Source organism: Sturnira hondurensis, unplaced genomic scaffold, assembly GCF_014824575.4.
Source record: "Sturnira hondurensis isolate 20B ecotype Veracruz unplaced genomic scaffold, ASM1482457v3 Scaffold0017436, whole genome shotgun sequence".
Taxonomy (NCBI): Eukaryota; Metazoa; Chordata; class Mammalia; order Chiroptera; family Phyllostomidae; genus Sturnira; species Sturnira hondurensis.
In genome coordinates this window covers 8,039,823-8,067,461 of record NW_028090067.1, presented here as the reverse complement: position 1 = coordinate 8,067,461, position 27,639 = coordinate 8,039,823, and the positions used below count along the sequence as shown (strand labels likewise).

At 44.3% G+C, this 27,639-nt stretch overlaps 1 protein-coding gene across 5 annotated transcripts in view; it reads right to left on the bottom strand.

The window, feature by feature from the left end:
• Positions 1 to 27,639, bottom strand: part of ANO4 (anoctamin 4) — a 347,220-nt gene that overhangs the window by 96,584 nt on the left and 222,997 nt on the right. For 4 of the 5 annotated variants that reach the window (XM_037068229.1, XM_037068233.1, XM_037068232.1 and 1 more), the window contains 2 exons: positions 24,638 to 24,682; positions 12,982 to 13,113 (listed from right to left, as the gene is read on the bottom strand). In XM_037068229.1, coding sequence (XP_036924124.1) covers positions 12,982 to 13,113; positions 24,638 to 24,682 — 177 coding nt within the window. The remainder of the gene's footprint in view (positions 1 to 12,981; positions 13,114 to 24,637; positions 24,683 to 27,639) is intronic. The other variant, XM_037068231.1, reaches the window with a different exon arrangement.

Below are 27,639 nucleotides of genomic sequence, written 5' to 3'. Positions count from 1 at the left end.
CCAGGGATCCTCATAGTAGTGACAGCAGCAGTAATGACAATAATAATAATAAAATAGCTGTTAACTATTGAGTGCTTGCTACAGGCCAGGTACCAGACTAAATATTTTACATGACATTCCATTTAATGTCCCCAAACCCTACTGCCACAACCCTCCCTTCCTTCCTGCTTTCTCCCCCCCCCTCCCCTGCCCCGATTAAAACTCACATGNCTGCCACAACCCTCCCTTCCTTCCTGCTTTCTTTCCCCCCCCCCCATTAAAACTCACATGTCCTCTGTCCTAGACAGACAGACCCTTGGGACTTTCCTGATTGGCAAATGTAAATAGCTGTACTAGGCAGAATGGCACGCCCCAAAGAAGTCCCCATCCTAATCCCTAGAACCACAGACTATGTTAAGCTTCATGGCAAAGGGGAATGAATGCTGCAGATGGAATTAAGGTTGCTAATTAGCTGACTTTAAAATAGGGGGAGTGTCCTGGACTATCCAGGCAGATTCAATGGGACAAAAAGTGTCCTTAAAAGTGGATGAGGGGACTTCCGGCCAAGATGGAGGTGTAGGCGGAAACATTGTGCCTCCTCGCACAACCAAGTTTAAAGACAACAAAGTTTTAGTAACAAAAATGCAACCAAAACACAGAAAATTGAACTGTATGGAAGTCTGACAACAACAAACCATTCAGCCAGACCAGTAAGAGGGGCAGAGTCAGCGGCTGGTGGACCGGGTCACGCAGGAAAAAGTGGCCAGACAGACCCAGGCACTCAGGCAGCAGTTGGCAGATCCCAGGCGTGGGGTGGCAACGGGTGGACCCAGTGGTGGCACAAGGGGACCGGCTATCCATGGTCACACATTCATGCACAGATAAATCAGGTGAAGGAGTGAGCAGTGAAATAGACTGTGCAGGCTAGGGCCCCAGTGACAGGAATTAAAGCCTAAAAGCACCAATTGGAAAAACTTTAGGGGTCCAGGTGTTGGGAGAGGCTCCCAGGCTCACAGAGAGTTCGTTGGAGAGACCCACAGGGTCCTGGAGGGTCCTGGAGGGTGCAAAGGCCCACACACCCGGGAGCTGACACCAGGGGGGCCCAGTTTGCTTTCGAGAAGCAGCAGAGGGGACCGAAATCTGAGAGAGAGTGGAACCAACGCCATTGCCCCCGTCTGACTCCGCCCCCACATACAGCATCACAACCCAGTGACTGGGTTGCCTGACCCTGGTGAATACCTAAGGATCTGCCCCTCATACATAACAGGCACAAACAGACCAAAACATTATGGCTCAAGAAGAACAACAGCTCAAAGCCCCAGAGCCAATACTTCTAACTGACCAAGACATAGCTAACCTCTCAGATGCACAGTTCAAAATACTGGTGATCAGGATGCTCACAGAACTGGTTGATTTTAGTCACAAATTAGAGGAACAAATGAAGGCTAAACTAAGTGAAATGAAGGGAAATGTACAGGAAACCAATAGTGATGGAAAGGAAACTGGGACTCAAATCAATGGAATGGACCAGAAGGAAGAACAAAACATCTGACCAGAAAGGAATGAAGAAATGAGAATTCAAAAAAATGAGGAGAGGCTTAGGAACCTCTAGGACATCTTTAAACATTCTAACATCCGGATTATAGGGGTACCAGAAGGGGGAAAGAAACAGTCACGAGTGGAAAACTTATTTGAACAAATAATAAAGGAGAACTTCCCCAGTCTAGCAAAGGAAATAGACTTCCAGGAAATCCAGGAAGCTCAGAGAGTGCCAAAGAAGTTGGACCCAAGAAGGAACACACCAAGGCACATCATAATTACATTAGCCAAGACCAAAATGAAGGAGAGAATACTAGAAGCATCAAGGGATAAGGGGAAAGTCACCTACAAAGGAGTACCCATCAGACTGTCAGCTGATTTTTCAACAGAGACCTTACAGGCAAGAAGAGGCTGGAAAGAAGTATTCCAAGTCATGAAATCCAAAGACCTACACTCAAGATTGCTCTATCCAGCAAAGCTTTCATTTAGAATGGAAGGGCAGATAAAGTGCTTCTCAGATAAGATCAAATTCAAGGAGTTCATCATCATCAAACCCTTATTATATGAAATGTTAAAGGGACTTACTTAAGAAGTAGGTAAAAAATATGAACAGTGAAAGGACAGCAAACTCGCAGTTATTAACAACCACACCTAAAACAAAAGCAAACTAAGTGGACAGCTAGATCAGGACCGGAACCACAGAAATGGAGATCACATGGAGGGTTAGCAACAGGGGGGTGGGAGGAGGAGAAAGGGGGAGAAGGGACAGAAAATAGCATAGACAGTAGGTAGAAAATAGACAGGGGGAGGGCCAGAATACTATGGGAAATACAGAATCTAAAGAACTTGTGACACATGGACACGAACAAAAGGGGGGAATGGTGGGGGAGGGGTGTGCAGGGTGGAGGGGAGTGAAGGGGGGGAATGGGACAACTGTAATGGCATAATCAATAAAATATACTTTAAAAAATTTTTAAAAAGTAGATGAGGGAGGCAGAAGAGTCAGAGAAGATGTGACGACAGAAGTGACAGCAGAGTGAAGGGACGGGATGGGATGGGATGGGATGGGATGGGATGGGATGGGGATGGGATGGGATGGGATGTCTGTAGGACCGCACTGCCACCGCTGGCTATGGATGTGAAGGAAGTGGCCAGGAGCCAAGGAATGTGTCAGCCTCTAGAAGCAGGAAAAGGCAAAGGAACAGAGTCCTGTCACACCTTGATTTTAGCTCGGTGTGCCCCACGTTGGCCTTCTAACCTACAGAACATAAGATAATATGTTGGTGCTATTTTAAGCCACAAAGTTCGTGGTGATTTGTTATAGCAGCCACAGAAACCAGTACATAACGTTAAGAGGGTAAGATGGGGCTAGAATGCCTGGCCTCAGAATCCAAGCCTTGGGCAAGTCATTTAACCTCGCTGCGCCTCAGTTTCCTCCTCTATAAAACTGAGGATAATAACTATACCTTGGTCACAGAGCTAAATGAGTTTATAACTGTGAAGTGTTTGGAAGCTAGTAGGTACCATATAAATATTCGTTATCATTATTCCTTGGATAAATTCCCTACTGATACATATGGTTGGTCAAAACGTCCATTTAGTTTTTTCTATGAAGTATAAAACACATTTTTCCTTTTCACTAAACTTTCCTGATTTTATTTTTCCTGTTCAATAACTTTATTGATTTGGATATTTTGAGTGTGTTGGCTATCTCCTGCATAGTATACCATCGATGGCTTTCAATTATTTCTCGATTTGATTGCTATCAACCTCGACTGGTCTGCCTGACCACGGAGCATCAAAATCTCCACCATGAAACTCTGCATTCTACTTCTTACACGTTTGATCGGTCACAGCACTTTCTCCATATACTGCACAAATCCTGTTTTGCATTTCAGTTGCATTTTTACCTTTCTTGAATAAAATATAATGTCAAAAATGTTGCATATTTTCTTCCATCTTCAATATTCAAATGGCTACACACAAAAATCACCAATTTCGATGTTTTCTTAAATGCACGCTGACCTGACAGCTGTCACATCACAGTACAATGGAACGAAATTGTTTTGGATGAAATTGAAGACAACTACAGGAAAAACCAAATGAACTTTTTTGGCCAATCCAGTATTATTCTATCTTCTCCAAAATTGAATTTTGAGAGGAGCCTCCTGGAACTCAAATGCTTCAGTGAAATGACCCTAACGCTGACCACCCCGGGACCTGAACCCGGAGGATGCAGGAGCCCCGGTAGGGTCACATCTCCAGGTGCCCCACGATACGGCTGGTAAGCGGCCTGTGGGCCCAGCTCTGTTGCTGCCACACATCACGACCAAACAGCACTGCACGGTGACTGCACAAGAATGCGTACTCGCAGGTTCGCTTTGTGGCTTCAGGCACAAATATATATTCAAAATGGAATGTGAGGCTATTAGCTTTTTAATCAGTTCTCAACTTTAATTTTTGTAAAGTGTCGTTCAAACAACAAATACTTACAGTTAGATTAGTTAGGGTATGCTGCAGTATTTTGCTGAAGACATGCCTAAACTCCCAAAGAATTATACGACCACAAGCAATTAATTAATTCTTCAGACCCATGCTGAGGGTCCTACCGGAAACAGCTCCCAGAAAAGCCCGACAAAGCATTTGCCTTAATAAGGTTGCTGAGTGTACTGTCCTCGACTTCCCTCAGAGCCCCCTTCACCACGCAGGAACGTCGCTTCTTGCAAATGCTGGCAACACGGCAGGAAAGCTCTGCTTCACTAGGGATTTTCTTCCTTCCTGACGATCAGCCAGCTCAGGTACCACCCTGACAGTTACGTGGAGGCCTCCCGGTCTGAGTCCATCTTTCCCTGAACTTGAATGACTCCTCCAAATAGTATTTTCCTCAGTTTAGAACATGCATTTTCTATTTTAGCTTTGTGTTTCTTTGCCTCTAACCCACCTGAAAAGCTTTAGCAATGAACTCCAAAGGCAACGAAGTATCTTTACACCCACAGGCTTGCACAAGCATGACGTGGCAGAAAAACTGCGCTTTGGTTCTTGTCGGGTGGCACATCCATGAGGTGGCAGCGTTGTGGGGAAAACACACCTCTCTCCTGTTCGCTCATCTGCCATTGACCAGAGTGACCTTGAGCAAGCATCTATGGCGTCACTCTGGAATACAGGAGTTATTTATAAATGGTGGTCACTATTGCTTTTATTACTGTGATTGTTGCTACCACTACCTGAGGACCACCGTTTGACCGGTCACTATTCTACACCTCACTACCGTGGTCTGCCAGCTTATTTGGTTGAGAGGAAGGTCAAATGATGAGGCAATCAGAGAAAGGTCACAGAGAATCTCCTACTTGCTTGTCCTTCAGCAGCTTTCTCCCATCCTTACCGGCCTTTGTTGGCCCAGCACCAAGATTTCCAGGGGTAGCGCTTTCTTGGGCACTATGAGCTGTGTTGTTTTGCTATTCCCTAGACTTTCAAACATTATTCCCTAGTTCACGTCCTAGAAGGGAGAAAAGGGGCATGTAAGCCCATTTCTGGTCAAGTGGTCTTTTTCCTCTGCCCATTCTATAGATGCGTGTGACACATGAATTAAAATGTGTGATGCATGAGTTAAGCACCTAGGGGCCGAGCATCTAGGGGTTGATCCCAGAATTTAACAGCCATAACACTCCAGATAGGGAAAACAGTCTATCAGCAGAACCGAGACCAAAAATAAATCACCAGTTTAGGGACTGACGCAAGTCAAACACGGAGACGACAACTGGCGGACTAGCTGAAACCATTTTTCAAATTTTCATCCGAGTGTTCTGCCTTCGGGACAGAAGAGAACCTGACTCAGGAGCCCAGGCTCTGTCCCCGGCAGTGGCACGATGCCGACCCTGCCACACCCCATTAGATCTTACAATCACTGATGCCTGTCCTCTGGCTCAGTCTAGTAGGGGGAGAGAGCCATGTGAGCAAATTTCATTTTAAGGAGTCTCTTTATAATGCCCATTTCATGGATGCACAGGGAACATTTTGTGTGCAACCAAGCTTTGCAAAGAGTTGTGTGTGAGTCAGATAGACTTTGAAAAGCTAGAAACCAAACTGTACGTATAATTATATCATCTCTCACTTGGATGACTGCAATTGCCTCCTAACTGTTCCTTCCTTCTAGGAATCTGTTCTTAACAGAGCAGTCAAAATCGTTTCAAAAGTTCAGTTCATGTTATATATACCTTGCATATGAGTGAAACCATAGGGTTCTTAACTTTTTCTGACTTTTTTCGCTTAGCATGACATTCCCAAGATCCATCCCTGTCAGCAACACATGAACAAACAAGAAAAACAAACCCAAACTCATGGACACAGACAACAGTATGGTGGTTACAGAGGGAAGGGGGTGGGGGGATAGTAAAATGGGGAAAGGGGGTCAATACATAGAACCGGAAGAAGATTTGACTTCGGGTGGTGAGCACGCAATGAGATATACAGATGATCTACCACAGAATTATACACTTGAAACCTATATAATCTTAATAACTAATGTCACCCCGATACATTTAGTATTTTTAAAAGTGAAAAACACGTTCAGTTAGAACCATATTGCTCCTTGTAAAAGCCACAGTCCCGACAGAGCCAATGAGACCGCAGATAACTGGCCTCTCCCCGCACCTCCCTAACGCATGCTACTGCCCAGGCTGTCTCCTCGTCTTTTCTGCTCCGGCCACAAGAGTCTTGCTTTTCTCCAAACTGCACCCTGAGGTGCTCACAGATGAGAGCCTTGCTCTGGCTGTTCCCCCCGACCTGGAGCTCCCTCTCTCTTACCTCCTTCAGGTGTTTCTCCAATCACACCTCCTACCTGAAGACTATAAACTTGAAGACTATAAACCGCGTTTTTAAAGCACGCAAGCTGCACCCTCCCCCCACTGCCAGCATTCTCTATTGCCCTCCCCTAACTCCTCTTTGCTCTTTCTTCATCATATTCATCACCTTGTAACACAATTTACTGCTGAGTTTTTAAAAAATGTTTCCCTCAGCACAACTGATGCTCAGAGCTGGATAATTCTTCGCCGTGGGATGGGGGCTACCTGGGCACTGGAGGGCGGTTAGCAGCACCCTTGTCCTCCACCCTCTAGGCACCAGCAGCACGCTTCGGTCCAAGCTGTGACAACCAGAAGCATTTCCAGACATCGCCGAAATACGCCCTGCCTGAGCGCCACCGGTGTGTAACTCACTGTTGATGCCAAAGCACCCAGAATGACAACGGGCGTGGAACATGTGAACACAGGTACTTAAGTATGTGAATCCGCAACAAACACAGATTTCAGATTCATCTATTAGGAAGAGGTCAGTGTTTAATCATATACCACCTTCTATGGATTTTCATAAAGATACCATGATGGCAATGACAGAAACAAAAAATAGAGAAAGCAATGTTTTTCTGTCTGTAACTCACACAAATAATTTCCTGAAAGGCAATTCAGAATTCACCTATTTATTCAAAGAATACTGTGCATATCTATTGTAAAAAGTGACATGACACTTCCCCACACTTCCTTTTCTCTGTCTGCCTGCAGAAAATGTGTATCATGAGTACTGACCTTAGAAAGTAATTGTCTCATGGGTGCTACCGCTAATGCCATTTTAAGAATGAAGGGCATGAGTGCTACAGGCCAACACAGACAAGCAGGTGAAGAGGAACAAACTAATTTTTCAATGGACTTGTCTGTCATAGCCATCAGATTTTGCTAGAGTTCCATTTATTTCTGACAGTGGGTGATCATGCCTGAAGAGAATCACGTGATAAAAGACCACAGAGCGGGATTATCAAGGGGGGATAGGGTGCCATTTTGTTCCCACCCCACCACTCCCACCAGGAAACACTGGGCAATGTCTGGAGGACTGTGATTTTCACAACTAAGTCAGGAAGAAACTGCTACTAGCATCTAATGGAGAGAGACCAGGGATGCTACCAACCATCCCGCAATGCATGGAACGGCTCCCACAACGAAGTTACTCAGCCCAAAACGTCAATAGTACGGAAGTTAAAAAATCCTGTGGCAGGCATAAGGCTTAAGAGTATGTACAGCATCGTAAGGCTCCCTGTCTGGATTTGAATTCCTGCTCCATCACCGAGATAGACTGCCTTGTCGTTCAGCAATGCTGTCTCCCTTTTCCTCCTGAGCACACAGGTAAACTAGTTATCCTAGCACCTCTCAAGTTAGGAGCAACTACATGGCTGAGGTCCAGACCATGAAATGTGGGTGAAAATGCAGTACACCACTTCTAAGCCTGGCCCACAGTCACTCATGTCTCTCCCCATTTGTCTGTCAACCAGATGCAAGGGACCTAGTTGCTAGACAGGAGTGGTCTAGTACCTTGAAAGACTGCGTGGAACATGGACATTGCACCTCTTTCCTCATAGTGACCCACAGGGGACACTGATGTGAACCACAATAAACTTCCATAGTGTGGAAACACTGATGTCTGGGGTTGCTCAGGCAGCTTCGCCATCCTGGTTGCGTGACCCACGACAGTTCCTCAGCCTCTTTGTGCTTCACCTTCCTCGTCTGTAGAATGGCGATAACAGCTCCTCTCTCATAAAGCTATTGTGAGGATAAAAGTACTTAAAACAATGTCTGGCATCTAGCTAGAGTTTTCCCATCGGTAGGCCCACCTTTGGTGATACGGTAAAATGACCACTAACATCCTATACTGACTTAGAGAGAGGTGTATCTGCAGGTTTGCATTTATTGCTTCTGAAACACAGATATATGTTCAAACGGAATGCTATTTGTTTTTCAATCAATTCTCAAATTTAAGTTTTTTATACAGTGTAGTTCAAAGTATAAAGATGTATGATTATATTATTTCCTGCTTGTTTTTTTTTTACTTTCATCCTTACTTCATCCATTCAGTAGACAAGCGCTGAGCATCTATTGTGTGACAGGCATTACGTTAGGTACTGGAAATACGGTTGTGAGCAAAAACAGACATGGCCTATGCCTCCGTGGAGTCTGAAGTTTATTTAGCTGGAGAGTTAGGCATTAATCATATAATACCCAAATAATTAAAATGTTATGCAAGAAACATGCAGCTACAAGAGGATTCAGCAAGGAGACCTTTTCTTTGGGAAGATGGGAGGAAGGCTTCCTTTGGAAGAGTTTTTGGAGCATAATTTTGAAGGATAAATGAAAGCAAACTAGGTGAATGGGGAGAACGAGACAAGAATTCTAGGGGGAAAAAACCAGCATGTGCAAACACTGGGATGCAGGGAGCACTCGAAGAACCAAGGGAGAGGCTGTGGCTGTTGGGTCACAGGGAGTGAGAGGTGGAAGGCAGTGAGGGCCGACAAAGCTGAAAAGGGGTTCGTAGAGAGGAATTGCTGAGATGACCTCTCAGCCATCCAAGGGCTTGTTGGTCAACTCAGTGATTCTGAGATTTATTCTAAGGTTTCTAAACAGGGCGAAGTGACAGGACTGGATGTACATTTTGAAAACGTCCCTCTGCCTGCACGTGCGAGAATGGATGGGAGGTGGGCAAGGACAGAACCAAGGGGACCTATGACATTATCTCTGGATTTTGTGAGTGAGGTGATGGTGGTAAAGACAGACGGAAGCTGCTGAATTCAAGAGAAACTTAGGATGAAAACCATCAGCCCTTGGGGATACATAAGATGTGGGAAGCGAAAGTGAGGAATGTACCTAGAGTATCTTCCAGGCTTCATTTCAGCAACTGGACAATTCTTAGTGCTGTTCACTGGATAGGGGAAAATGAACGTGGGCCATGTTTGGGGGGAAGATGTTTTTGGTTTGGTTTGAGATGAGTGTGCAGTGAGCTAACATTACATCACCTTTATTCTTTACACATGGTTCCTCTATTTTCATTTTTATCTCTTCATTTATGTTCTCACTTAACAAATTATTATTAAGCACCAACAATAGGATTCAAAGATGATACAGACAACAGTCTTTCAAGGAACTTACAGTCCAGGAGAAAGCAACTGAACTTGATGGTATTATTAATGAAGAGCTGTAACAGGAAAGCATATATCACCAAGACATAGCGCACATCAGTCAGAATTGGGGGTGGAGGTTGGAAATCTCAGAAGAATTTCTGAAGGAAATATGTCAGATGAAACCTGAAGGAAATATGTCAGATGAAACCTGAAGGAAGGGAGCCTAAGCGACAGGGACTTCCAGACACAGGAAGGGCATGTGCAGACAGGAGGCAAGTGGACACCTGAGTTAAGGAGATCAAAGCAACTCAGTGGAGCCAAAGCATATGAGTGGGGGGTGGGGCGGGGTGCAGGCAGGAGTGAGTGAGCTCACCTAGGAGGCTAGGTTTTTATTCGGAGAGCAAAGTGATTTTAAGACCTTTTCCCACTTTGATCACTCTTTACTAAACTTCTGATTCGCTTTGTGTCTTTTTCTACTGCATTTATGTACACAGACACCTATTATTCTCTTCTATTCCTAGACAAACACAGTATCAAACACTGCAAAACCAAGACATCACATGGGATTTTGAATTGCATTTGGAAAACCAGCAGATCATGTTATAATGCCCAAAGCTCACTAACCACCTACTTCTGATTACTGTAAGCACACTAACATTGCTCCCACAGCAAGCTCAGGAAAACCTGTTTCCGACCGCACCAAACACTTGCTTCCAATGTGAGAGCCAGCATTCTCCAAGTCCTACATATACATGTTGGTTAAAGGGATGTGATCGGGCAGCAGGACAATTTTCAAAGAGAATGGAATCCCCATTGCGCACCGCATTCCAGACCTTGTTGAACTTGTCGTCTCCCAAGTGCATGATAAAACTGTCCTCTGGGTCCCAGTAAGGTCTGGCTCTCAGGTTCCCTTCGTTCTGGCTGTCCCTCTGCTTTTCCCTCAGTCTGCCTGCCCTGGAAGCTCGTCTTCCACTGATCACTCTGTTTTTTAAAGCAGTCACACCAGGTGTTCTCACCCCCTATTCCCATCCACAGAAACTACCTGTAGTTCTTCAAACACTCCATTCTGTCTCAGACCTTTGTTCTTACCCGATTCTCTCTTCTTGAGATTTGTTCTCCCTCTTACCCACCTGGACAAGTGTGGTCTTTCAAGACCCATCTCCAGCGTTGTCTTCTGACCAACCCTCATCTCTTAGCAAGCTCCCAACAAATCAGGAGCATGGAGTACTCTGTCTTTCAAGTCACACCATTATACAGTTTATAATTATCTTAAATGGTCTTCCATCTTTACTATGCTGGGGTCAACATTGTGCACAACATACCTGCATATTCTCTGTGCCCAGGCACTGCCTAACAAGAAGTAGACACCAAACTAGTGACTGTTGAGTGAATCAATTACTCAGTGAATGAATACCCAGATGCGTCAGAAAAGGCTTCTCATGTATGTGAGAGAGATGGCTGAATACCTCTATTCGACAGGCTATCATCTACATTCACTATACACTTTAAAACATGTATCAAGATGTGATTCCTGGTTCTAACTAATACCTAGAGATCCTGATGGGTACCTAGCTTCTCGCTTTTGGAAACATGCTAAGAGACTTTTTTTTTTGAAGCAAGAACATCAGAAAAATGGAACCAGCGTGAAGATGAGCAGTAGGAAAACTTCTTCGTCCGTTTACCTATATATCTGTGAAGTAAAACAAAAACCCAGGCACATACCATAGACTTCATTGATTCTACATCCATCTATCCATCCATCCAATTTCTCTTCCATTTATCTTTATTCCTTTTAAGCAAAGCAACACCCCAGTGCACACACCATATACTTCATTAATTTCTCCATCCATCTTTTCATCCATCCATCCATCCATCCCATTCTTTTTCCATTTACCTATAGTATGTCTTTGCAGTAAAACAAATCCCAGAGTATGCACCATATAATTCACTCATCCCTCCCTTCCTCTTTCTCTGTCTCCCTCCCTCTCTCCTTCCCTCCCTCCCTCCATCTGCCTATTTGTACATCTGTCCATCCATCCAGCCAGCCAGCCAGCAAGCAAGCGCTGTGCTAGGTACGCTCTCAGGTCGAGGAGAAGCAGAGGGTAAATGTGAATAGAGTCAGACTCTATTCCAGAAGAATTTTAAACCAAACAATTACTTGTGTAAGAAACTCCAAGCTGAACAACATAGGCCTGGTGAGGGTTTCAAGTAAGAGCAGGAGCATAGTTTTCATCTGTCTTTTTCTCTTAAGAGAACACCTGTAGGTCCTGATCTCCCAGTTAACAGGAAGTCCCTCTCAGTTCTTATGTCCCAAGGACAATTTAACTAGGACTCTGAGGCTGAGCTGTGAGTTTCCTGTCTTTTTCAATGACCCCTTGAGGTATTCACACAATGTGGGTGGGTGGGTGGGCCTCACTCTGACCTGTGGGATCTAGGGTTTGGTTACTTCAGAGGCCCACTGAATTGCTTCCTTTGCATTATGCATTATTTATTTGGATGCACAAACGCGTGTTTTAATTGTTCTTCTCTCCTTTCCTTTCTAGAAGTCCAGAGACTTTAATTCATTTTCTGTTGCTAAAACATGCCCCCACCTTGCGCTCTCTGCAACTTAACAACTGCCATCTGGTTTATTTGTTTCTCAAAGTCAGCAATTTCTTTTATTTTTTAATCCATTTCACCTTTTTCCTTCCCTTAGGTAAGTCATTTTTACTGAGGCCGTCTCTCTGACTGGCGCAGGGAGAGCCAGGAATTTCTGAAGCTTGGCTGAGAGAGAGTCTGGGCTGGCCTGGGTTACCCTTCACTCTGGAAAGGCCGTTTTTGCCTAGTTGTTTATCATTGTTGGCAGGCTTTTCTCTCCTACCACCAACCCTGCCATCTGGCCATGATCTCATGTCATCTCAGAAGCTTCAGAGTCAATTCTCTATGACTTTTGTAAGTCCTCAAAAGCTCAATTTCTTAGCCAACTTCTCCCCCACCCCTGTATGTCAAACGTGATTATTTATTGTTCAGAGATTTGTCTGATAGATGAGCCAGGAAGCCAGATGCCAGGTCATGTGGCTTTTCCTGGGGCAGCTTAGTTGCTGAAGAAAAGGGAACTGAGATGTGAACTAAGATTTAAAACAAACAAACCAACAACCCCTTTTTCAACAGGAAAAGGTGCATACTAGCTTCTCAGTCCACTGGCGGGTGCCAACGAGCCTGCAGGGGGCTCAGAGAACAGGGGATGGGCAGAGCCACAAGGCAGGAATCTGGGTTTCTGCATTACCCTGCAGAAGGCCACCCTTTAATATGCATGTGAATGTGTGTTCTATTGTGCGAAGCCACTGAGATGTAGGGATTGTTGGTTAGAGCAGTTTCCTTACCCTGACTAATATAAACGGGATATGAACATTGACGAGACCCTCCGGGGAGAAAGGCCCTATGCCGTCATTCCTTGCACATGCCAGGGAGCCCGAGGCATGCAGGAGAAGGCTCGCCCACAATGGCTCGTCCTTGGTAAGACCAGGGCTTTCTGCGGAAACACTCACTGATGGATCCTTTGCTGGCTGAAAGGGGCAGTGTAGCAGTCATTCTCCTCCAGGTCTGGCAGTGTCTCCTTGTCCAGCCTCATTGGCTTCTTGGGTAACCATCTCCGAAACCTGCTTATTTGTTTATCGATCCTGTGGTACATGAAAGGCAAAACCAAAGGATACAGAATGTCAACGTTACACGGTAACACTGGTGGGAAGTCTTCCCAGGGCCATAACGACAACACCACACACTGCGGGCAGTCTCTCTGCACCTCTGAAACCCGCACCCCAGTTGACAGATGGGAAGGAGGGAGCCAAAACTCTTGTGGCTTTCCGATTTCACCCGGGGGGCCTCGATGTCTACGAGACTGCTGCCACACGTGATCCCAGTGAAGGACCAAGGAGTCACAACAAGACTGGGGGGCTCTGCAAAGGGAGGTGACAGTCCCTCAAGAACAGCAGCAGAGACTTTAACTTCTTTTATTCTGCAGGTTCTAGAAACTCATTCCATGCTTGGAAAATTTCATCTTCCCTTGATTAGGGAAGAGCTGGGGCCATAGTAACTCTGGGCAGGGGGGCTGACAGCCCATCCCGGTGGGTGGACTGTGCAGACAGCCCGGTGTCATGGTTTGCTTCCTGCCTCTCACACCCTCCCCACACCCTCCCAAGCAGACAGCAGACTCCTTCGTTTTCACGCCTCTCCTTTTACATTGACCACACAGTTCTCATGCTGCCGGGGCACCTTGACATGCATGTATTCTGGCCAGAGCACACATAATGTCGAGATGAGGAGCACGGAAGTGCCTTAAATGTGATTTCCAAGCCAGTGTCCCACTGGCTACCTCCCAACCCCTCTGACTTCTGCTGATGAAAACATCTGACTTCCAGGTGACAAGATTCTCAATCACTCACAGCTCCCACCGGCAGGGGCAAAACCACAGCAGACTTGAAAATGACTGTGCTACTCTGGTATCTATACCACAGCATAGGTTTTTTTCCTCCATGAACATGTATCAGATAGCATCTCTGTGAGGCAGACTGAACAGGTACCATATTCATTTTACATATGGCAGAAGAGATCCACGGTGGAGAGGGATGATTATTTAGCCCCTAACACCCAACCAATGAATAAAGCCAGGTTCAGAATGCAGACTTTGGACTCCTGGTTTTAGGAATCACCCCATCAAGGTAGCTGATAATAGAACTTGTCATGTCAAAGTTGCAGAAGGGACAGATCCCTCTGAAGAAGAAAATATCGAAATGCCTTCTAAGTCTGTTCACTGAAAGCACATGGAATGCGGGCATGGTTTGCTTTTTTCGAACTTTTAAAAAGATTTACATGGCAATTTACCCTTTTCAGTGAAACACCCAGCTGAAAAAAATTATTTTATATTAACAATCAACTCCAAAATGAAAAACAATAGCTAACTCTTTTTTTTTTTTTTTACCACCTCTTTTGCTCTCAGCGTTGTTTCAGCCTCACCCAACTGCCACTCACTTGGTGGTGGCTGTAGTTTTTCAGAACCCTGCTTGTTCACACTGGACAGAACCTCTCAGCTGCTCTAGGCCCCTCCTCCCAAAAGAGGTCCAGGCCCCACCACATACGCACGCAGAAGTAAAGAGTCTGCCCTGGGGGCATGTAGTCAGAAGAGAAGAGTAGATTGGGAAGGCATCAAGCCCTCACAATGAAAAAAAGCTCCCGCCTCCTCCATCCTCCTGGTCCCCACTCCCCACCACTAGCTCTTAAAAGATGCTTAAAACCTAGTGAAGGACGAGTTTCCGAGAAGCAGTATGACAGTGACTGAGGACCGGCAGCTGCACTGCCCAGATGCAAATCCTGGCTCTGTAAATATCAGCAGGGCGACCTTGGGCAAGTTATCTAACTTTTCTGTGCATCAATTTCCTTATCTGTAAAATGGGCATGATAATGATAAACTCACGTGGTTGTGATGATTAACTGACACATATACAAAGTCTCTAGAACTCTGAGTTGTGTACAATCAGCACTGGCTAGTATTCCTATCTTTTTTTTCTTTTCAAAAATAAGAATTTGAGCAAGCAGCTTGCTGTCTTTTCTCACACTGCTGTCTTTTTTTCTTTTCAATTCAAAGTTAATTGTGCTTCATCAGTATCCATCACTTGCCCAAGTTCAATGATTTAGTCCTTAAATGGAATCATAAATCAGACTTTCCTAGTCTAAGCTGGTGGCTTTCCCCATGGCCTTCAGCTTTATTTTATCTAATTGCCTTAAAACTCATTCAAGAAAGAGGACACTGTGTGGTGACGGACGGTAACTAGACTTACGGTGCTGATCCCTTTGTAGTGTAGGCAAATGTCAAATTATAATGTCATTTGCCTGAAACTAATATGTTACATACAAAATTTTACCTCAATTCAAAAAAAAGAGGACATCAGCTCAGAGGGTTTTCATAATAGATTTTTTACCTCCCACACATCTCCAGTCCACAGCACCAATTGGATTGCACTGTGCAAAACCCATATTCACACGGAATCTGGGCTCTGCGTGCAGTGGCTGTGAATTAAACGCAGCTGGACACAGGACTCAGCATGGATACCAACAAATAAAGCTGTGAAAAATCAGGCATAAACACTCTATGGAAATGAAATGGCAGCTTCCGGCAACCGGCTTGTAGCACCGCAACTTAAATGAAGCGTGGGGATGGTGAAGAGAGAGTAGAACAAGGAAATGAAAATGACTGACTAATTGAAAAATGAGGAGGAGCAGGACGAAGTGAAGAGGAAGGGGGGGGAGCTGTTTGACGTGGAAAGAAGCTGGGATTTGCCATGGGGATGTCTACATCCCAGCTCTGTGGCTTATCTGCTGTGTGACCTTCCACAAATCACTCACCTTTTGGAGCCTCATTTGCCAAACGTTTTTAAATGGGAGTTATCATTATCACCATTACAACCACCGTGACCTTCCAGGGCTGTTGGGAGGTTTAAAAAGACAGTGTGCCAGGAATGCTCTGGAGAAGCTACTGGGGAGATAGCAGTGTGATTGAAAACTTCTTGGGGACGGAGGAGGCTAACGGGAAAGTGACGGCAAACCAAGGAACTGGGCTTTTTTAAACACTACCGTGAAAGAAAGATATTCAAAAGATATCTGAAGATTAAAGCCCCCAAGACACTAACTGGGGCTTGGAGTTGTGGTCTGGCCTTCCCTGGGGCGGCCTGAGCAGAAGCAGGGGGACCAGGCACGGATCGTCCACATGCCACCACGCACGCTGGTCCACACTGTGTCCTCCTCACAATGACAGAAACCAGTAATCAAACGTGGTCGGCAGTCCGTGCTCCTTTCCGGTTGGCAGAATGGACCCCCAAAGCTGTGCGCGTTCCAACCCTCAGGACCTGGGACAGTGTTACGTGACTTGGCAGAGCAGTCTTTGCCGATGGGGGTGAGGTCGTAGACCCGAAACTAGGGAGAGCGCGTGGATTGCTCAGGTGGACCCAGTTTAATCCCACGAGCCCTTTAAAAGCAACGAACTTTCTCCACCTAGAGACGGGAGAGATGAGGCAAAAGGGGTGGTCAGAGAGATTCAAAGCGGGAAAGGAACTCAACCAGCCACTGTTGGCTTTGAAGATGAAGAGGGCCAGGAGGGCAGGCGGCTGGAGCTGAGAATGACCCTTGCCCACAACCCATAAAGACACAGCCCTACAAACGCATGGAAATGAACTGTGCCAGTGACCTGAGTTGAGTCTGGACATAAACTCTGACCAACACCTTGATCTCAGCCTTGGAAGACTCTGAGCAGAGAAAGCAGTTATGCGCCCATTCCCTGGAATTCTGACTTGCAAAACTGAGATGAGGAACCTGTGTTGTTTTATGCAGCTATGTTTGCAGGAATATGCTGCGACAGCAACAGGAAACCAACACACCTCCTACGACAATCTTGATGTGACCTGCCCCTGGAGACCTGGCCACAGCCTGTCTCCCCATGCTGGGGCTGATGTTCCACATGCTGTCCCCACCTGCCAGTGAGGTGGCTCTGGGATAGAGGTCTGTCATTCTGTGGCTGGAGGACAATTGGCTGTTCTCCTGCAAACATACTCCCGTCCCCAAACTGTACCACTCAGATATCACTGAGGGTCCCCTCCTACCATGCAAAGAAGAAACATGAAGTACAAAAGCCACCGGGCTGGAAAGTGTGGTACTCAAATTAGGTTTCCCATTCTGCCATTGTATGTCAGTGCGGCCAGGGACAAGCCTTTCATTGTCACTGAGCCTTAGTATCTTCTTGAACTGCTTTTTAGATACTACATATTGGTTGTGACTTGCAGGGACCCCCCCCCCAAAAAAAAACTGGAGTTATCTTCTGGAGGGCGGGCCCCTTGTAGTACAGGCTTCCCCCCCTAGGTGAGTGTTCTAGGAACCCATCTGCATCAATGTACCAGATGGCATTGTTGTGAGAGGCTGCTTAGTCTTCAGTGAGTTTTTTTCAAGACTCTTTCAACGAGTCTGCCCATTTCATGATGGGTGATTTATGAGCACACCTGCCCACACTGAGTGTTCAGCAGTTTTTGACCAAAGACAGCATAACTCTCCAGGGCCTTACCCTCCCTGTTCATCAGATCTCACCATGAGCAACTTTTTTTTTTTCTGTCCCAGATGAAAAAAGTCTTGAAGGGGAAATGTTTTGCCAGTGTGGAAGAGGTGAAACAAAAAATAGCAGAAGTACTAAAAGGCATCAAAATCAATGAGTCCAAAACTGTTTTGAGCAGTGGATCCACTCATTAACTAATGGACACTCAGGCTGTGTCCAGCACTTAGCTACTGGAAATAGCCCTGCTATGAATGTAGGAGTGCACAAGTTCTTTTGAATTGGTGATTTAGGATTCTTGGGGTATAATCCCAACAGTGGTATTATGGGGTCAAAAGGAAGTTACACTTTTAGTTTTCTGAGGAAATTCCATACTGTTTTCCACAGTGGCTGCACCAGTCTGCACTCCCACCAACAGTGCACTAGGATTCCCTTTACTCTACATCCTCACCAGCACTTATTGTTTGTTGTTTTGTTTATGATGGCCACTCTGACAGGTGTGAGGTGATATCTCACTTTAATTTGCATCTCTCTGATGGCTAGTGATGCTGAGCATCTTCTCATATGTCTGTGAGCCTTCTGTATGTCCTCCTTCTTGATAGATGTATTGCATGAAGTGGAGAGTACTTTCAAGGTGACTGAAGTTTAAACGTGTAAGAATACACAATTTTTTATAAATAAATTCTGGTTGGTTTTTTTTTGCTAAATCATTCTGAACAAATTTGAGTTAATAATAGCCTTCCTTTTCACAATGCATAATGGATAACCTTTCACCTAGAATGAAAGACTTGGGCATCAGCCAGAAGCAGGTTCACATCCAATTGTAGAGCTGGCTGGTGGTGAGTGCCATGCTGGGCAGCTAACTAAACCTCTCGAGCTAACATACTCATTGTATAAGGCAGTGGTGAGGACGGCACGAGATAATGCACATCAAGTGTTTGCACAGCACCCAGAATGTAGGAAACGCTGAGTTAGGTGGCAGTATCTAGAATGAAGAAAATGATGACTGAACTTTTACGCAGACAGTTCTCAATGGAAATTCTAGCACTAGGGTCCTCAATTGTACATATTGAGGTCTGTGCTTCCATCTCATACCTACTAAACTCCCCTGAATAGGCAGTCCTGAAATTCACTTAGGTACAAATTGAGAAACCAACCAACCAGGAAGCATCCCAATTTGCCTCTTCAGTGTAGGAGTGGGGTTTACTTAAGAAAGTCTCCACTAATAGGGAAAAGAAAAAACATTGGCTTAATGCTTTAGCACTGATGTGGTTCACTCATAGTCACTTTGTTCCATTTCTGCCACTTACTAAGCAAAAGCCCTCTTACAGTCTACACAGGCAAATCAATAGAGAAAAGATGGACCATCTACTTGGGCGCTCCTGGCCTTAACTTGTCAAGTTAATATCTGAACTAAAAGGTGAGAACTTTTATAGTAAATTGTGGTAAGTTCAGACACTGGTTCATGGCAGGTGAGGTTCCGGCTAGCTGGAAATAGCTGGTAGCATACGATAAGCAAATGGGCAAGGACTTGCCCCCCAGCTGTGCTGGGCCTCCCCAGGGTGTGCCCTGGAAACCTGCCTTGGGAGGGTTCTGCCGGAGCCTCTCCGGCCCTCGGTTCCCTCAGCTATAAAGGGGAGAAATCCTAACCTTAGGAGTGGTGATGATGACAGAAAAGGCCACATGCAAAGGACTTCACTACCCCCATGCTAACCTATCAGTAGGCCTTTATAAGTCACCTGCTGCGTGCACAGCCCCAACCTGGTTGCTGCAGGTGTACCCTAAAGGAGAAGACAAAGGCCCTTCCCTTGAGCCACTAACCACCCAGGGGGGAGTTTGTTCTAATGACAACTTAATTAGGCTGAATGAAATGAAACAGGCTACTTCAGGGACACCGCTTTTCCCCAGACCAGAATACGATGATAATAATAGCATCACGTTTCGAACAGTTAGATTACATTTTGGGGGATGATAGCCCCACAGGGAACATACAAGTGAGTTCTTTTTTCTTTCTCTCTTCCTTCCTTCTTTCTTCCCTTTAATGAAGACTTCATACACAGCCCTACACTGCAGTTACTGAAGCCTTCCTGGACTGGTAACAGACACCCGCAGGCTTGGATTTCTTTTTCCCCTTCTTAGAGCCAATGCCCCTGTACTTACAGCCTCTCTTTGGACAGAAGTTAGGGATCTTTGGAAGTTAATATGATTCTTTTTTAGGTCACAAGGCTACTAATTGGGACACAACCTAAATACCTTATAGAAGGGTATGTAGGCTTTGGAACATTAACATATGTTAATTTTTAAAAACTGGGATGGAAATATACAAGGCATAGTGTCATTTTGCCTGTATACTCATCTGACAAGATTACAACTGTGCTGAATGTATCAGGCAGCAGAGTCCAGCATTCATTCTGCCAACAGTTGCACAGAATAACCTTAGGCAGCGTGTGGGGGGAGGTGGCGGGGAGCGGAGGGAAAGGAATGAGTAGTAATGAGGCATCAGCTACAAGCCACCCACAACAATCAGGTTACTTCGTACCTCACTCTTTTACAGACTACATTTGCACTATTTGGTGAAGGCAAAAACTGCAAGGCAGAAGAAAGGTGATAAATTCCCTCTGTTCACTGGAGAGGTAACTTAGGCTGCCTGTTAAGTCTGTCCCAAGATTAGTCAGAGCAGCTCTTAATAGACCAAGTATATGGATGAAAAGTAAAAAGAGCATTTACTCCAAAAATATATGTCTGAACTACATAAGTATGCTTTATGGGAGTCAGATGACGTTTTAAAATAAAGATATTTGTGAAAAGATAACTTTATTTCTCTGCCTGCTCAGAAACTTTCTAATGATATCATTTGTCTTACCCTTAAAGGAGGTAGGTTTATTTCAGGGGTCCTTTTGTGAATGAATGAAATGAGATACCATTTATACGGATGAAACCAAAAGCTAAATTAAGTATCCATACTTGGTATGCCATGAGAATTTGAGAATATTGGAAATCGATATTGTATTGCTGGTGTACAACCAGAACAGCAAATGGTACATGTGCCTTTCAGTTTATAGTATCAGACAGACACTCTTCATCATTTAAATCAGCCTGATCAGGGCTGAAGCAAGAGTTCAAGTGCACACAAAATGTTTCGACAAACTTCATTTTAAAATTTACACCAGATACTGGGTTTCACCAAGTTATACCACCACAGGGATATCCAAAATTTAATTCTACATGGTAAGCAATAAAATGTATCCTAAGAGGCCATTCTGAATCAAAGTGTCACACCACTGTAGTTAGAGGGTCCCTCCCCAACCCCCAGAATCTTCTAGAGCCATCTAATGCCTAACTTCGTCTGTGGTTGTCATTTGTGCACTCAAAGTAGCATCGACTTTTCCAGGCCAGAGGTCAGTGTTTAGGAAGTTATTCTTCCAGTTCTAGAAACAGGGATTTTCCAAGCTCTTATTCACTCAAAACTCCCCCTCTACACACACGGAGAATATACAATTGGACACACCCCTCTGCTTCTTTTCTCTCGGCTCCTGTTCTAAATCCCATCCCCTCTTTCTCTTTTCCTCTGCCATAAAACTCATCAAGATAGTGGTAACCCTCAATGCTTCTAATCCACCCAAACCTCATCTGTTCTCCACCAGCTGTAGTTGGGTTTCCATTACCCTCCACTTGGTGGCCATCAATCTAAAAATGTGGTCCTAGACCAGCAACATGAGCATCATTTGGAATCTTGATGGAGAAGCACATTATTGAGCCTCACCTCAGAGACCTTGGAAATAGGCCCAGTGACCTGAGTATGAAAAAGCCCTGCAGGTGATCCTGATGCATGCTAAAATTTGACAACCACCACCCCATGGAGACTGCTCGCATGGTGGTTACCGGGGTAACCAAAAATGGATTCTCAGCTCTTACCCTTCATCAGTAGCTGGAGAGCAGCAGTTCTTGCAGCCCCTCATTCCTGACTCTGCCCTCCCTTAGTTCTCCTCCTGCTTCTTACATTGTTCCTTTTCGTGCTCTTCCCCTTTCTTCCTGTCTCCTTAATGTAGAGTTTCCAAGGAATGGTCACTGGCCCTCTCTCCTCCCTCTCTGCATCCTGCCCTGGGAAATTCTATCCACTCCCCTGGCTGAAGTCATTACATCTACGCCTTTGGCCCCCAAGTTGTATGTTCTAATGTTATCTGTAGCTTCAACTGTTTTGCCATCAGTTTTGCAGGCCTTCAGGACTTGATGTCCTATCCAACCTTCAGAGAACATGTCTCCTTTTATCAATTTTTTCTTTCAGGCCCTCATTGCCCAGAGTGTTAGCAAATGCTTCAATCCTAAATCTGTCTGACACTTCAGGCAGACCTGGTCTATGCTTTTCTTTGAGTTCTACTTTTCCCCCACTCCAATCCTCACAGATGTGCATGGAGATTCATTCATTCACTCATTCCACTTACTATGTGCTAGGGTATAGAGTTAGATGAGCAATCCTTGCCTTTATACATCATCCAGGTGGAAAGGAGGGCATCTACATAGATTGTAGCACAGGCTGGTGGGGGCATAGGGTGCCAATGGGAGAACTGAGAAAAGGCATCATTTATCCTGGTCAAAATGCCCAACCATGTGCACTGAGTTCTGAAGACAGAGTGGGCATCACCTTGGTAAACAAGATGGGAAAGAACCTCCCAAAAGGACCACTAAATGCAAAGGCACATAAACCCAAGTAAATATAAGGTGTTTGGAAGCCATAAGTGGTTCAATGTGGATGGCACAAAGAGCTATGGGAGGGAAGAGATAGGTGAAGACAGTTTATAAAGGCTGTATTTAAAGCCAAAGATGTTTAACTTAATTTTCCCACTATGGTGAAGCCAACAAGTGACATGATCAGATTTTCTGCTTAGGGAGATGACCAGAGGAAAGTATGGGAGGGGGCGAGAACAGAGGAGGAAGATAAACTGATGTAAAATGGGCACAAGGCAATGAGAGCTTAGCTAAGGCAATGGCGGTGGGAATTCAGAACAGTGTATGGATTCAAAGATATTCCTAGGGCAGCATCTGTAGGACCTGAGAGATGGGCTACAGGAGGGGGAACATCACCCAGAATGACCCTGGGTTTTAAATTAGGTTACTGTGTGGGAAGCGGACAAGGCCTGGAGAGGGAAGATTAAGTGGAGAAAAATGACAAAATCAGAACCGTTGGTGGACTCATCACCATGGGATAACAGAATGGAGAGTAGAGAGGAGATGGGTAACAAGTTCAGAGGCAGAAAGGAAATGGGAGATCCAACAAGACCTCATATTATCGTTATAAATACTACATAAAATAATCGTTGATACTATTTATTGAAGATCTACTACATCCTAGGCACTGACCTCATATCAACCCTCCACAGTGGGAATTAGTACCCTCATTTTTTACAAATATGGGAAATTGAGACTCAAAGATGTAAAGAAACTTGCCCAAAGTCTTTTAGTGCCTTTTTAAAGACAGGCTCTATGTTTAATATTTAATAAAGGCTGCTTGGAAAATTTGAGTAGGAGTAAGCATTCTCCCTACTCCCCATTCCATTAAGCTTCTGGGATGCATTGCATTTCACAGGCTGAAATCCAATAATATGTACAGATCATATACTTCCATGGTGCCATGAAAGTTGGGATAATCTTCTCTCTGTTGTGCTTCTTTCAGGTTTTACTTAATTTGGGCTTTAATTCACTCCATCCAGAGTCAGACAAATGCTTAATTTAATGAGAAGGTGGAGATGGGCCTATCATACCGACCAGTAGTTTGCAAAGTGAGTTTCAGAACCAGCAGCATGAGCCTCAGTTGGGAACCTGTTAGAAATGAAAATTCTCCAGCCTCACAATGGAACTACTGAGCCATCCACTCTGGAAATGAGGCCCAGGCCCCCCGGGTGATTCCAAGGCTGCCTGAAGTTTGAGAACTACTGACACAGGCTTACACATCGCACCAGGCTTTTACAGAATATCTATGATATGTCACAGGGACTAATCAATATTCTGGTGAATCCAAATGTGACAACTACTGCCTACAGAAAGACCTGCTTACAAGCCTGCTACACAGGGAAATCTTGGGAAACCACATTTCATTTCCTTGGATACCTGTTCTCGTTCCACGCTCTGTGGTACAAGATGTATGTGCACTTGAGTGGTCCCACTGAAATTATCAATCATCTTACTTGTCACCCTGCAGAGCACAAATAGGGTGACCTTGAATCCTAAATCCCACAGAACTGAATTAAGTATAGGACTTTCAGGTAGACGTAGTGGTTGCCAAGTTTAAGCATTAGCTCAGCTCAGGGTGAAGGGTGACATAAGACCAATTAAGTTTTAAAATTACACGGCTAATGATCATAACACACTCGAAGGACGAGAGGAAACACTTTGTAAAGTACATGATTGTCTAAGCGCTATGCTGTACACCTGAAACTAATACAAAATAATACTGAATGTAAACTGCCATCAAAATTTTTTTAATTCAAAGAAAATAAAAGGGTCTAAAAGAACATCATGAATGCTTCCCTTTCCTTCCTGGCTTCTCAACAAACAATAAAAACATGCATTGGAAAGACACACTGTATAGTAAGGGCAATCTTCATCCAGTGAGTTATGTTTTTTGGGGGAGGGAGGCAGGGGGCAGGTAGTAAGGTAATACACCTACATACTTTATTATCAATACATTGACAACATAAGAGGTTCCAATCCATGGGGGCACCTGGCAGCCACCAGCTTTCTGAGAGGCTGACTGTTTGCACGTCAACATTTCAAGATATAGAGGACAGAGAAATTTCTGTGGGGGAAAAAATAACCCTCAGGCCAAAGATGCTCTGTACAGCTGGGATGTCTGGTGATTTATCTAACAGAATGGCCTTAAACAAACAAAACCAAACACCCCTACAGATGAACTGCGTCCTCCCAAGTGTGGATAACTCGGAGGAAACACTCTGAGACGGATGGACATTTTCATCTTTGCTTTTTTGTTTTCAGCCGAGCTTTCCCAGGTGCAGAGCAGCCAGCTTTCCCAGGTGACAAAGGTCCCTCTCTTTGTCATTGTTGGAGCACACAAGGCAACAGACCAGACAAGCACTACCAGGACAGAGCATGCTACTAACCTGCTCATGAACTTGTACCGGCGGGGCAGGTAATAGATTTTTCTCCTGGAAGAACAGCAAAAATGAAGCCAGTCGAGAAGAAAACCCATCGTCAGTTACAGTTTGAACTAGCAAGGAAGGAAAGGAGATTGAAGATAGAAGCCTGTAAGAGGTGAAGAAGAAAAAACTAAAAAGAGATTAACAGTGAGGAATGTAGTGGGAACATAGGGTATGCGCTTTTGAGTCATGAAATCTTAGGAAACATTTTCCATTTTCCTCTCTCCTTATTTCCATCATTTTTTATAGCTGTCACTGGTCTACAAAGCCTGTACAGGGCAGTGATTTGGAGAAACTGGTATTGGTGTGAATTCAGCTGAGATTACCTTTTTCTCAGGAATGCAGAGATGGGCTGCCAGTCTGCTGTTGATGTATATAACTTAATGGACCAGTATTATACTAATTAATATTTATATAGCACTTTAAATTTACAGAATCCTTCTCTCATTTGATATAACCAGGGATAATAGGAAAATATAGATATTTTACAAGCAGAACAGGAAGAACACTAACTAGTCAGCATCAACACCCAGCTGGAAATAACCATGCCGCCTAACCAGCAGCCCTGGTTATAGGTGAATTAACAATGTAAACCAAGGGATCCAGGAAAATATTTTTATTGAATTGAACTTAATAAGAATATGCCATACTTTTATGTATCTGCATTGTTTAAATATTACCAATGAAAATTCTGGGTACAGTTGGAACAAAGAGCACATATATTGGCTGCTTTATTAAAATGCTGTCTCTCTCTCCATATTTTGGGCTTTAGCTAATGGAGTAGTCATGAAACAGAGGGGGTTCATATGTATTCTGGGCTGTTACTGAGCCAGCTCATTTTTGAAAAATGGAAAGTTTATACCCCCCAAACTATTTCTCATGTCTGTGAAAACTTAAAAACATGTCCATGTCATTCACAGGCAAAACTGTAGAGACGATAAAAAGATCGGTTGCCAGGGATTTGGGCTGCGGGGTGGGGTGGGGGGGGAGGGATGAACAGGTGGAGCCCGGGATTTTTAGGGCAGTGAAACTACTCTATGAAATACCTTAATGCTAGACACAGGATATACACATTTACCAAAACCCATAAGACTGTACACAGGAAAAGTGAACCCTAAGGTCATTTATGGACTTTAGTTAATAATGATGTATTAATACTGGTCCATCATTTGTAAGAAATATACCATGCTACTTCAAGATAATAAGAAAACTGCATGGAGTAAGAGGGGGTGGATGTATGGAAATACTCTGTTCTATCTACTCAGTTTTCTGTAAACCTAAAAATGCTCTAAAGTAGTCTATTCAAGAAAAACCCTACATTCATGGACATGTGAGCATTTAAGAAACAGGTTTCATTGGCAATTTTCCACAAGAAACCTATTCCTCGAGTTCCTTTTAAATACTGTAGGACTCTAAACCTGGGCTTCAGAAGTGTAGTCTGCAGCCCTGGCTGGTGTAGCTCAGTGGATTGAGCGTGGGCCTGCAAACCACACAGAAGTGTAGTCTGCAGAAAACAATAGATACAGAGAAGATTATTTAGGCCATTCACATTCAGGCAAACTGATGTTTGCACACTTTGTTGAAATGATACGGCAGGGTAGTTCCTCTATGGGAAATTCATATTTCCTCCAGCTAGAGGTATTTGTCTGAAATGTTGGACAAGATGATAGCATAAATTTTAACTGCATTTAGTTGAATCAAATAAAGCCATGCTCAGGTCAAATCACATCAATATTAATGAGGCCTGTTCGTGTCCACACATTAATAGTGTTTTCTCCTAAAATTGTTGTGCTCCAGGAATTCCTACATTTAAAAAGATTATCATTCATTATTTATGGTTTTCATTTTACTGCTTGGATCCCATTCTCTTACTGCTACATCAGGAAAGGATTAATGCTGCTAACAGGCAACGCTCTTCTGCGAGGAAAGGAGCACGCGGAAGTGCCTAGGACGTGGCTGGGTGCCCCAGACAGGAAATCCTGCCGGGAACTAAGGGAACTTGCTCTAGGCTAACAATGCTCAAGTTCCCACAATCTGCTTGGGTTCTAAGCTCCTGACAGGTGTTCTTCCAGAAGGTTTTGTGGTTTCTGTTGGGGAGGGAGTATCAATTTCACTAAGTTTCACTGCCTTGCTTGTACTGAAAGGTGGACTTTTGGCTTCATTGGCTAGTAGACGTTGGTCTGATATATGACACTCTCTAAGCATATTTTGTAGTCATACTTATCTGTGATATAGTATCAATCCATATTAGATAGTTATAGCATTGATAAGCAATGGGCTTTAATTAATTCTAATTACAGTGTAGTAATTTTCCATGGAAACTACATTGATAATCCTTCTCTCTTGTAGGGATTTCATATATAATAAATCCTTGGGTTCTTGGATTTCCTTTGCAACATTTTACATACAAAAATAAATCCAAAGATTAGAGCTATGTTTATCTTAAGTCCTTTGAGAATTCTGCCTCAAGGCAAATAAATGCTAGAAATCCAAGCCTCTATTTTTGACTTAACATTAGAATCTAATGGCCAACAAAGAACATACACCAGGGAGATATATTACAGGACTATGAATGGAAATTGCCCTTCCCTGAAAGTGTCCCTAGTTCCTCTCTGTCTCTATGAATATAGTGGGTTCTTTGTCTCTATTACTTTCCACAGCTAAATTAAGAGAACTGGCACCACTACATATGAGAGCTGGCACCAGTTTGCCTAGTTCCTGTTGGCGGAGTTGATCTCAGTGGCAAACTGCACAGCAGAAGTTTGTAATGACTTAGTCCCTCTGGAACTGGGCTCGGTCCTGAAACCCTCTGCCTCCTTTAGAAGGTTCCATTATGGACTTCCCCCACATCTGGGCATTTACACTTTCAAGTGCTTTATTTTATTTCTATCTAGAAAATGAAAACCACTTCTCCTTATCCTACAGGGAAAAGAAGAATATGCACTGTGGGATGAAGGTAAATTAAT